Consider the following 12983-nt stretch of genomic DNA (forward strand, 5'->3'; position numbering starts at 1 on the left):
GTGACTTATAACCATTTTTCACACTTACAACCATTATAGCATCTTTATGGTCACGTGATCAAAATTCAGATGCTTGGCAATTGGTTCATATTTATGACAGTTGCAGTGTCCTGTAATCACGTGATAGTATTTTGCAACCTTCTGACAAGCAAAGTCAATGGAGAAATTAGATACATTTAACCATATTTTTAACTTAACAATTGCAGTGATTCACTTAACAACTGTGACAAGAAATGTCGTAAAATATGGCAAAACTCACAAGAACTATCTCACTTAGCAACATAAATATTAGGCTCTGTTGTATTTGTACATTGACGACTACCTGTAAGGTTTTCAGAAAGATTAAAGTGAGAGTACTGTTTATACTGCACTGGTAAGACCACACTTGAAATATTGAGTCCATTTCTAGTCATCACCATACAAAAAGGATGTTGAGACACTGGAAAGAGAACAGGGAAGAGCAACAAAGTTGATTAGGGATCTGGAGGCTAAAGCATACAATGAACGATTGCAGGAACAGGGTATGTCTACTGTAATGAAGAGAAGGAATAGAAGCGACATGATAGCAGTCTTCCAATATTTGAGGGGCTGTCACAGAGAAGGTGAGGTAGACCTATTCTCCAAAGCACCTGAGGGCAGGACAAGAAGTAATGGATGCAAAGGTTATTAAAGAGAGATCCAACCTAGAATTAAGGAGAAATTTCCTGATAGTGACAACAAATAGTTACTGGAATGGCTTGCCTCCAGAAGTTGTGTGTGCTTCATCGCTGGATGATTTCAAGAAGAGATTGGACAACCATTTGTCTGGAATGGTTAGGATTAGGCTCAAGCAGCAGGTTGGACTAGAAGACCGCCAAGGTCTCTTCCAACTCTGTTCTATGATTAGTGTATCTTATTTCTCCAATTCTCCTAAATCATTGTTATTCAAGAAGTATACCACCAGCTTTGTAGCTAGATTTATGGAATTTGTTTATATTAGTTATTCTGAATGTTTGTTTATCCATGTATTTCCTTGATGGAATCACTGGAAATTACTTGTGGGTCACCATAGTTGGGTTCTCTTTTCTCTTCCCTTAAATACTTTATCAAGTTTGATAGTCTCCTTTTTAATTTTTTTTAAGTTTGTTGCTTCTTTACTGGGCTTAATGTTGTGTTTCTTTCTGCAGACAGATTGCAAAAGGAAAGTATAATTACTTTTTGTGGCACTGTAGTGGCTATAGCTGCTGAGCATACACTTAGACCAGCTGCATCAAACTGTTGATAGAGTACAGTGTTTAATTATGCTATACTATGTTTACATAGTGTTAATCTTACTGTTATTGCCACTGTTTTTGTGAGAATTTTTAAAACTTTTCTTACAATTAACATTTTCCTTTTGCTTCAGTTCCCTACATTCCATGGTAATAACATTTAGCTGCAACACAGCCCACAAGAAGTAAGATTCTCTTGAAATAGTTTGAGCTTTGTTCAGTTGGAACATAATTTACCCAGAATGTTCTAATGAAGTTTTTGGAATGAAACAACATTGAAATTATTTTTCATCTTTGTGCATACTTCTGATTCTCTGTTTAGTCTATTATTATTTAACTAACCCAAGGCTTGCCCAACAGTGTAGGGTTGGCAATTTTCTTATTTCTATGAATATCTGTTCTACATAACTTTGTCAATTTCCCCCTTTTCCTTCAACTCAGTCATTTTAGCCATAATTCCTCAACAACCTGCTTGCATTGCATACATACTTCCATAACTTCTGCAATCAAAACGGCTGCTGTAGTGCAAGTTGCAAAAGGCTGGGCTATTGCTGTAACTTATTCTTTCATGTGCTGTTATATAACAGAATAACAGAATTGGAAGGAACCTCAGAGGTCTTGTAGTTCAGTCCCCTGCTCAAGCAGGACATTCTTTGCCAGTTCATACAAGTGGCTGTCCAGTCTCTTCTTAAAAACTTCCAGTGATGGAGCACCCACAAGTTCTGGAGACAAGTTATTCTATTGATTGATTGTTCTTGCCATCTGGAAATTTCTCCTTAGTTCTGATTGTATCTTTCTTTGACAAGCTTTCACCCATTATTTCTTGTCCTGCCTTCTGGTGTCCTAGAAAATAAGTCAATTCCCTCTTCTTTGTGGCTGCTGCTCAGTTGGAACACTGCTATCATGTCACCCCATTCTTTCTTTTCATTAAGGGTAGACATACCCAATTCCTACAACCATTCTTCGTATACTTTAGCCTCCAATCCCCTAATAATCTTTGTTGTTCTGCAGTCTTTCTAGAGTCTCAGCATCTTTTTTGTATCATGATGACCAAAACTGGACACAGTATTCAAAATGTGATCTGATTAAGGTAGTATAAAGTGGTGCTAGCCTAAAGAAGGTGCTAGCCTAAAGAAGGTAGACATTGGCTTTTTTTGGCAGCTGCAACAAACTGCTGGCTCATTTAAGTGACTGTCCACCAGGACTTTTAGATCCCTCTCACAGTTACTGCTGTTGTGCCACCAATTCTATACCTGTGCGTTTGCTTTTTTCTTGCCTCAATGTACATTTCTTACCATTGAATTGCACTTTGTTGGATAGGGCCCAGTATTCAAGCCTGTCAAGATTGTTCTGAGTCTATTTACTAAAGTGTTAGTTATTCCTGTCAGCTTGTTTTTGTCTGCAAATTCAATAAATTCCCCTTCTGTCATCCCCTTCTAACTTCTATTTCTTATCTAAATAATTTATGAAGATGTTGGGGAATCCTGGGCACCTTTGCATGCTTCCCTCCATGTAGATGTAGTTTCATGTAGACTACACATTGAATGTGATCTGTCATCCATTCACGAATCTATCTGATGGTGACGCTTTCTCTACCACATTTTTCTCTCTTACCAAGAAGCTGTGGTTTACTATGTCAGATGCCTTATTGATGTACCTATGGCAAATTTAGATTCTTTAACAAAATTTACTTTCACTTTTTTTTTGCAAACTTGTAAAATATGTTAATGCATATTTTTCCTCTGTATTAAAATACCAATCTTTTGGCACAGGAGTCTGAAAGTTTGCTTAATAAAGACAAAAGCTTGCTACTTTTTAAATCAATGATTACTATAAAAGACAAACCTGAATCTCTTTGTTTTTTTTTAATATTATGATATGATCCTAAGGACTTTTATAATGTGACTTATGTGAACTGCAAATAAAATATTTGCCATCAATGTATCAAATAACCTGACAGTGACTTTCTTTACAGCATGTAAATTCATATATCTCTTTTTTCCCTCTTAATACAGAGTTGTTTTTTTCCTTTAATCTATCTTGGTTTTTCTTTGAATTGTCTCACTTTTATTTCTGGATGCCTTTGAAACTGTCCAAAATTCCCCAGTTGTTATACTGAACAGCACATGGTGACTGGGTGCGTATCTGCCTGTGAAAGTTTTTCTCTGTTATGACAAGAATCCAAATTGTCTAATCTTTTGGAACACTTGCTGGAAGTACCTTGCATTTGGACTTGCACTGGAATGAAGTTTGGAATTGAACAGTAGAAATTACTTCTTACAAATCTTCACTCGAAAAGCAAACACTGCTTGTTACGGTATCTGTCAGGCACATCATGTCAGATCAGGGGTAAAATGCTCCCAGTTCGGACCGGATCGCGCGATCAGGTAGCGATGGGGGCAGGTAGTTCGGAGAACCGGTAGCAAAAATCCCTGCCCCCCCCACACTGCCCACGCCTCGCTGTTCCTCTTCTCTGTCCCTGAAGCACTCAGTGGTGATATAGCTGCAAATGGCCTTAAATGACTGCAGTGGCACTTCAAAGGGCCACACTATTTTATTTTATTTTTATTTATTTATTTTGTCACAACATCATACAAAAAGATTATATAGTATATAACCATATAAACATATATAGGAAGAAGAAAAGAAAAACAATAGGACAGGAACGGTAGGCACGTTTGTGCGCTTATGCACGCCCCTTATGGTCCTCTTAGGAATGGGGTGAGGTCAATAGTAGAAAGTTTTTGGTTAAAGCTTTTAGGATTATGGGAAGAGACCACAGAGTCAGGTAAAGTATTCCAAGCACTGATGATTCTGTTGCAGAAGTCATATTTTCTGCAATCTAGATTAAAGCGGTTAACATTAAGTTTAAATCTATTGGTTGCCCTTGTATTATTGCAATTAAAGCTGAAGTAGTCTTTGACAGGAAGGACATTACAATAGATGATTCTGTGAGTTAAACTTAGGTCTTGTCAAGGCGACGGAGTTCCAAGTTTTCTAAGCCTAGGATTTCAAGTCTGGTGGGATAAGGTATTTTGTTGTTTTCAGAGGAATGGAGAACTCTTCTTGTAAAATATTTCTGGACACGTTCAATTGTATTGATGTCAGAGATGTGGTGAGGGTTCCAAACAGGTGAGCTGTATTCTACAATTGGTCTAGCAAATGTTTTATATGCTCTGGTTAGTAGTGTGGTGTTTTGGAAAAGAAGCTACGCAAAATTAGGTTTACAACTCTTAGAGCTTTTTTTGCTATGTAATTACAGTGGGCTTTGGCACTTAGATCATTTGACATGAAAACTCCAAGGTCTTTAACGGGATGGGGTCGTCTGTAAGGTAATGTCCATCTAGTATGTACTTATTTTTGGGTTCTTTTTTCTATATGTAAGACTGAGCATTTGCTGGTTGAAATTTGGAGCTGCCAATTTTAGACCAAGCGGTTAGATGGTCAAGGTCGTTTTGAATGATAGAAGTGTTGTCTGTGGTGTTAAATAGTTTGACATCGTCAGCAAAGAGAACACAATTACTTGAGATATGGTCACAAAGATCATTAATGTATAGTATAAAGAGTGTTGGTCCAAGGACGCTGCCTTGAGGAACGCCACTCTTGACAGGAACAGGATTTGATAAAGCATTGCCAATTTTGACCACTTGTTGTCTGTTAGACAGAAAAGCAGATATCCATTTGTGGAGGGGTCCTGAGATGCCATAGGATGTTAGTTTAAGGAGAAGTTTATCATGTACTACTGAGTCAAAAGCTTTGCAGAAGTCTATGTAGATTGCATCTATTGATTTGCCTTGATCTAGATTTGAAGTCCATATGTTTTTGCAGTGGAGAAGTTGTAAGTTACATGATAGCTTTTTCCTGAAACCAAATTGTTTGTTGGAGAGTAGGTTGTTAGTTTCTAAGTGTGAGGTAATGGATTGGTTGATGATAGATTCCATGACTTTGCAGGTGATGCAGGAAAGGGAGATCGGTCTGTAGTTTTCGACTAAGCTGGGGTCTCCTTTTTTGAAGATGGGGATGACTGTGGCTAGTGACCAAAGTTTGGGAAGAGAACTGGTAGTGAAAGCTTTATCAAAGATAATACTTAGGGGTTCGGCTATATTAATGGAAAGTTTTTTTAAGAAATATGCACAAAGTCCATCAGGTCCAATAGAAAGCGATGGTTTTAAGTTGTGTAGAGCTTTACCAACTGATTTACCAGCTGATCAGCGCTGTAGGCAGCTAGTAGACCAGTGCCTCTATTTTTAAAGAAGGTAGACCGGTGCCTGCAAAAAAAAGGCACTTGGTAGACCAAAGCCTCTCAGTAAAAGGAATTGATAGACCGGGGCCTCTATTTTTAAAGAAGGTAGACCGGTGCCTCCCAAGTTTTGTATACTTTATTATTTTTATTATTTATTATTATTGACCATGCTCATAAGCAACACCCACCAATTAAGCCATGCCCACAGAACCGGTAGGGAAAATTTTTAGATTTAGATAATTTCTTTGAAAGACTTCTTTATGGATTTCTTCTGATGAGTTGGAGCAATTCCTTCTGTTGCTTGCATTTTTATATTTCAATACAGATGAGAGAACTTTTCTTTTGCCAAAGCAGAGAGGGACACAGAACTAGCTTTCATTTCCCAAATTTTGAGTTATTAAGCTTTCCTGTTGCCAACCATATAAATGTTGCCTTCAAACTACTCTAACAGAGAGGAAGCAGAACCTTTTGTTTCTTAATGGCTGCTTGATTCTCTGGTTCTCCCAATATTTTATTTATCTTTTATCTCTCATTTATTGAGACTTCTGGTATTATAAACAAAAAACCAGGTTCAAATTTAAATACAAATTGAACTTGCTTATACAAAGAAATTATGTGACACACATCCATAATCACTAGTTGAAGGCTGTGGTTAAAACTATGCAGCATAGAAGGGGGAAATGCTTCTACTGTCTGAAGTACAGATAGTCCTCAACTTACAACAGTTCATTTAGTGAACATTCACAGATACAACAGCCCTGAAAAAAGTCTTATCCTTTTTCACACTTATGACCATTGTAGTATCCCCAAATTCACATGATCAAAATTCAGATGCTTGGAAACTGACTCATACTTATGATGGTTGCAGTGTCCCAGGTCATGTGATTACCTTTTGCAATCTTCTGACCAGCAAAGTTAATGGGGAACATTCACTTAACAACTGTGTTACTGCAGTGATTCACTGAACAATTGTCGCAAGAAAGGTCATAACATGGGGCAAAGCTCACTTAACAAATGTCTCACTTAACAACAGAAATTTTCTGCTCAATTGTAGTTGTAAGTGGAGGACTATCTGTATTATATACAGCTTGTTAATAGGGCACTTAATAATTTGAAATAACATTCACCCAAGAAAATGGTGCCTAGTTTGCTGTTTCTACCTCTGAAAGTTGGGAGATCACAATTTAGAATTAGTGTTGTAAATTTCTTCCAAATGCAATAGGCTGAGAATTGAAGATCTCCATTTAGTTCAGAGCAGCCAATTAAGAATGCATGGGCCTTGAATTTATCTGCAACTATGTGGACAAAATAATTCAGCATGCTATTTGAAAAAGTGTTTTGTTGATTTATTTGGTATTTGAAACTTTAATATACAGGTGCTACTGTTCTTTTGGAGAGTTTATGTTAGGGCAGGGATTCTCACACTGTGAATCAGGTCTCCCACAAAAGAGATGAGGGTAATCACATTTCATTCTTAAAAGTCAAATAAGGCATGCAGGCTAAGTGGGAGCAGTGCTGAAGCTGATTCTGGGCTTGGTTCCCAGTTCTACCTATCTGATTAGTCAGTTTTCTAGTATCTCAGAGTTTGAAAACTTCTGGTGATATATACAGATTAAAGTCAGAATGGGACAGTGGCCACAGCTGCCTGACCCCTCTCACTTCATCCTGGCCTCCCCCATGCCAGCTGATCCAATGGGGTTGTCCACCATCATTCCTTCCATGCTACCTCATCCTACCTCACCACTGTGGGACAAATTGCCCAGGACAATTTACCACTTGAGACAAATAGCCACGCATCCTGGCAGCCAATCCATGTGCTCTGCCTTCCCATTGGATTTGGTGCACCAGCCTTGAGTGCCCGCTTTTTCAAAAGACTGCGCCAGGAGGTAGTGGACGTGGCATGCCTTCCCACCCAGTGCCCTGCCACACACACCCCCCCAGGAGGGTTCTGGGCTCCATCCCCCACTACTAGGGCAATTGGGCTACTCTTCCCCACAAACTGCATCTTTCCAGTGGTGGCACAGTGCCTTGCCACCCCCCCAAAGGAAGGGTGCTCGGCTCCACCCAACCTCACCATGCCTACTACTGCACTGCCAGGATGGGTGAGCAGGACACTGCTGAGCTGATGGCCACAGAGCAGAGCAGCAGCTGCTGCTGCTGCTGGCTACACTGGAGCTCAGATCACTTTCCATCCAGATACAACATGCACCTGCAAAAACAACACTCTCTAACCAATTTCCCACACACATCTAACCTTCTCCGCCTTCCAACATAAGCAAAACACTTTATCCTTAGCAAACACCATGCCCCCTCACCACATACACTTTGCTGCTCCCCAAGCACATAACGTTGCCTTCTGCAGCTGCACCTCCCTACTCCCCTTTTGCCTTGGGTAGCCAGAACAAGCAACATCAACCACACACCAGCAACACGCCACTTTTACTGACCTTGAAGTCATTGCCCCGCTTGGCCAAAAAACTTTGCCACTCTTTGGCCATAGGATGCAGCCTTTGCTCACAGTCACCCCTTCAACTTCTCACCTGCTGAGGACATCCACGCTCTGTTACCAATCAGCTGGCCCCTCCCCTCTCATTTTCCCAACTTCCTACACTTCACATCTAGAAAAACATGCTTTCTTTTAATAATACCATCAAACCACAAGCACCTCTGAACAGGGCACAGATCTCTAAATAACGGGGGAGGGCGGAGGCTGCTGAATCACATGGTAGAACCTCTTTCATAGTGACAGGACTGCTGTGGAAAAGGTGTGACAGCTTGATATCACCGGATGACCCCATTGAAAGGAATACCTAGTGCCATCCACCCTATCTGGCTAGGTCAAACAGGCAGGTACAGACAGATCACCCAGTGCCCAGAGGCTGTGAGGGTCCAGATGGAGATGAACCAGCTTCCCATCACTTTGGTGTCTAGGAACAGGACAGGACTAGGGTACCTGCAAGATCACCTATCTCTGAAGTTATCTGCCCATCTCACCAAGCTAGATAGGGTGAATGCCTCCAATGAGATAGCAATCACAATAGGATGTAGACTTATATACATACTGCTTCATAGTGCTTTATAGCTGTCTCTAAGCAGTTTTACAGAGTCAGCATATTGCTCCCAACGATCTTACCAAACGATTTTACCAATCTCTGAAGAATGGAAGGTTGAGTCAACCTTGAGCTGGTGAAGATCGAACTCCTGTCAGTGGGAATGTAGATTAGCCTGCAATACTGCATTCTAAGCACTGCACCACCATGTCATCTGGTGAGAAGAAGCTGGGGCACCTTTTCCATAGTAGTTCCACCACTGTGCAAGAGGTTCACATCTATCCATCCATGTATCACATTTATATAACTTCCCACATAGTGACTCTGGGCGGTGTATGTGATAATAATCAAGTAAAAACCATTAAAAGAGTCAATTTAAATTTAAAATAAAAACTAATACAATTGCAGTACAACATAGAATGAATTCCATTAACTGTCATATAGACATCTAACAGGTTGCACTTTACCATGAAACTATCATGCAACTGCCCCAAGCTAGTTGACAAAGCTGTGTTTTAAAGGCCTTCCAGAAGACCAACATAATTGGGGTCAACCTCACCTCAGGGAGAGTGATGTTCCACAGAGTTGGACTTACTGCAGAAAAGGCTTTCTTACTAGGTCCTGCTGAACAACATTACCTAGCTGCCAGAGCCCATAACATGCCTCTCATGGTTGACCTCATGGGATATATAGATGCATCAGATATTCTAGTCCTGAGCAATATAGGGCTTTAAAGGTTACCATCAATATTTGAATTGGATCTGGAAGTGAATTGGAAATGAATGCAACTTGCACAGCAAGGTATGTGTGCAAGTTGAAGCACACATAATTGCCTTCTGCTGTTGCATTTTGTACCAACTGAAACTTCTGGATACTCTTCAAGGTTAGCTCCATGTAGGGGACAATACAGTAGTCCAATTTAAAAATGTTATTGCTGCATAAATAGTTAGAATTAAGACAGAGATTATACTTAATTAAAGAAATAGCTGGATTATCAACTAAAAACATTTTAAAATGTGCCTCAAGTTATTGCTTTTTAACATTGGTATGCTTAAGGCAATACTTTTTGTTAATACAGAATGTAATAAGTACAAAATAATATTCAACAAAAAAAACTTTTAAAAGACCTCAAAATCATCAATCCAATATACTGATCTTGGTGTACTTCTTACTTCTTTGTCATCCAAACATGGGTTTTCTGTTATCCACTGCAAAGGGCTCCAATAAGATTCAGCTTGGAACTAGGCTATGCATCTTCTTTCCTAAAGCCATTTTTTTCACCTGCTTCTGCAGCAAGCAAGCAGTTACAAGCTTCAGCTTAGTTTTTTCCCCTTTCCCCTTTCCCTAATTTAGACTTGAAATGGAATGTTTTACAACTCTTCTGACTTGATAGTATTCTAGTACTGACATAATCTGTTGTATGGTTGATATTAGCTTAATTATTGGTGACATTTTTCTTCAAGCACTGGAACTTACTTTCTTGCATGTTTGTTAACTTCCCTTGACCTGAACAGGAACTGTTCCTGTTGACTTGGAGCATAACTGTCTTGTTAGCTCTCTTAGAGCATTGCTAACATATAAGCTAGCTTTGTCGGGTGGGGAATGACATGCAATATACACGAAAAAAAACCATTTCTTTCTCTTCGTTCCTTTTCTTTCAGTGCACAACAAAGGAGCACCCAGGCAAATAAGAAAAGAGCAATTCCAAATCAGGTACTAATTCATGTCAGATACTGATCCATTTCTCTTTCAGTAGATTGTGACTATACATATAGTGCGGTCTGTTGGGCACAGTAATATATGTAGTTGCAGAAAATTGAATAGGCTTGTAAGCATAGCACTGCATAATGCAGGAGGTAATACTCTTTCCTTATATCATCTGAAAATAGAAAATGACATGGAAGCAAATCCAATTACAAAATGTACAGTACCTCTAGGAAGTTTTTTGTTGTATGTGCTGATTTAGACTGAAGCTGTTTCTGCAAAGTGCATTTCCAATTTCTTTGAGAAATAATCAGAAAACAATGCTAGTTATACAGAAAAAATAGAGACAATAAATAATGCAATAATGCAACCATAACATTCCTTTGAGAATTTGTCAGTCTTGAGGCACAAGACTGGCAATTTAATGTTGCATGATGGTTAGTATACAATATATAGTACCAACATATATTGATTCTTGTTTGGAAAGCGTGTAATGAAACATTAACACTGTACAGTTATAATTAATAGCATGTAACTTTTTTCTTTTACTGTTTTTTCTACTTTACCTTTCTTTTCCTACCATTTTTATGCTTCTGCTTCCCCTTTCCCCCTCTACTCAATTTATTTTATTTTTTTCACTGTTTTATCCCTCATTCTGCTTTTCCTTATTTTGCCTGCACAACTAATTTTGCCAACCTCTAAAGGGTGAGATACTGGTAAGTACTTGTATAATATGCTAGTGACTGATACTTAAAACTTGGTGATGGTGATTTTTTTTCATAACAAAAATCCCAAAATAGGTCATCTTGCTGCCACAAACTTTGTGCACTTAATTGTACAGAAAAGCAAGTGTCTCCAAAAAGTATTCCAGGAGATCCAGACATGGGAACTACAGTATAGCTTAAAGCCTAACTCCTAGTACTAAATTTGTGGGGTTATCAGTCTTGCCATGAATGTGGCTTTTCATAGACTTTCTCTGTATGATGCTCAAGGGCATACAAGTTTTGTCTGAAAGGGTTTCCTGCCTGAGCAGGGGATTGGACGAGAAGACCTCCAAGGTCCCTTCCAACTCCTGTTCTGTTCTGTTCTGTTCTGTTCTGTTCTGTTCTGTTCTAACCCCATCCCATTCCATTCCATTGAAAATAGAATAGGAAACTGCTTATGGGAAAATTCCTCTTTCTGCATGTTTTAGATTTTTATCTTCTTCTGGTGAGTGTTGTTGGTATGATGGAATGTCAGCACATATGCTATCCATCTCACTCATGCTTTACCAAATAAGGCTTCATGTCTCAGTTCCTAAGCGTCCCTAGTTTTTAATTTAAGAATGGGAACAAGAAGTGAAAAAGTAGTTCAGAGTGGAAGCTAAGTGTGCTAGTGAATCTTGACTGGCATTTGCAGTGTTACTAACTCTGTTAGATGGAATTTATGATATCCCTAGTTACATTTACTTTCTTGAAAATATCTTGGAATTCATGTTGTTATACATAATTAGAATATAATACATGATTCAGTTGCTTTTTGAAGTCCTAACTTCAGGCAAGCACAGGGAATGGCTTAAGAAGCAGAGCAAATGGATGAAGAAAATAAGTACAATAATTGTGTGTGGTATTGGACCCCAAGGCTTAAACTGATGAACTAAGTTGGTAGGATCATCTAGCTGATCTTTGGGAAATTCATCATATGAGGCTTTTTTGTAAAAGGAGATCTGATTCACACAATCTTGTAGTCACAAGGGACTTGAACATTCTCTAGATGTGCTTGGCTGTCATCCTCTGCTCAGTTACCATTTGAAGAAACAGCTTCAAATGGTCCAGGTGGGTGTCCTGGTCAGAAATATTGTTTCTGCATCTCCCTTGCTTCTGGAATAATGACATTTCAGATTTAATGAATGCATATGGTTTACTTAACAATGATGGCGGACTCACAAGCATATGGCAAATGCTATCCAGAAAAAATTAGATGTAAATTTAGCTGTGAAAATTTAATTGGTTAGCTTAGATATTTTATGAGTTATGAAGTTTCTGAACTATTTTGAATTGTCAATATTTCTGCATAAATATGACCTAAAACATGATCTGTGTTTCAACAGATTCTAAAACTAAACAAAGAGAACCTTATTAAATAAATGAGTAAAAAAAAGAGTAAGAGAGTAGAATAACAGAGTTGGAAGAGACTTTGGAGGTCGTCTAGTTTAAATCCCTGCTCAAGCAGGAAAACCTATACAGGGGTCACCAACCTTAAACACTCAATTTGGACCCATTTCCCACAGAAAACAAAACACCGGGAGCCACAGAACCTGGATAGGCGTGGCCAACTCAACATCACTCACTCCCACCCAGTCACATAAGCCCCCCAACCATATCTACCTGGCTGGTCATTAGGGCAGAGAACTGGTTAAATTATTTGCCACGCCCGGTCATGCCCCCCCCCCATCACTCCTTTCCACTATTTGAGCCCCACTGGATAAATTAGAATTTCAAGTACTCTGTTATGACCTATCACCACTTAGTTTCAACGTGAGGAATTTCAATCACTCTTTTATAACTCGACTTCTCCCTGGTGGCACTGGATTTCTTTAACAGCACAACTAATAATCAGGAATGATGGGAGTGTAGAGCAATAGCCTCTAAAGGGCCATCACATCTTTATTCCTTCCTTCCTTCTTTTTCCTTCCTTCCTTCCTTCCCTCCCTCCCTCCCTCCTTCCTTCCTTCCTTCCTGGAAAAATTATCCTACT

The 12983-nt window shown here is 39.1% G+C and overlaps 1 protein-coding gene across 13 annotated transcripts in view; it reads left to right on the top strand.

The window, feature by feature from the left end:
• DNM2 (dynamin 2) overlaps window positions 1–12983 on the top strand; it is a 210011-nt gene that overhangs the window by 111345 nt on the left and 85683 nt on the right. For 4 of the 13 annotated variants that reach the window (XM_058166776.1, XM_058166775.1, XM_058166786.1 and 1 more), the window contains exons 13-15: window positions 3358–3387; window positions 10205–10256; window positions 10952–10963. In XM_058166776.1, coding sequence (XP_058022759.1) covers window positions 3358–3387; window positions 10205–10256; window positions 10952–10963 — 94 coding nt within the window. The remainder of the gene's footprint in view (window positions 1–3357; window positions 3388–10204; window positions 10257–10951; window positions 10964–12983) is intronic. The other 9 variants (XM_058166779.1, XM_058166781.1, XM_058166778.1 and 6 more) reach the window with 3 other exon arrangements.

The sequence above is a fragment of the Ahaetulla prasina genome, chromosome 2, assembly GCF_028640845.1.
Source record: "Ahaetulla prasina isolate Xishuangbanna chromosome 2, ASM2864084v1, whole genome shotgun sequence".
In the NCBI taxonomy this organism is placed as follows: Eukaryota; Metazoa; Chordata; class Lepidosauria; order Squamata; family Colubridae; genus Ahaetulla; species Ahaetulla prasina.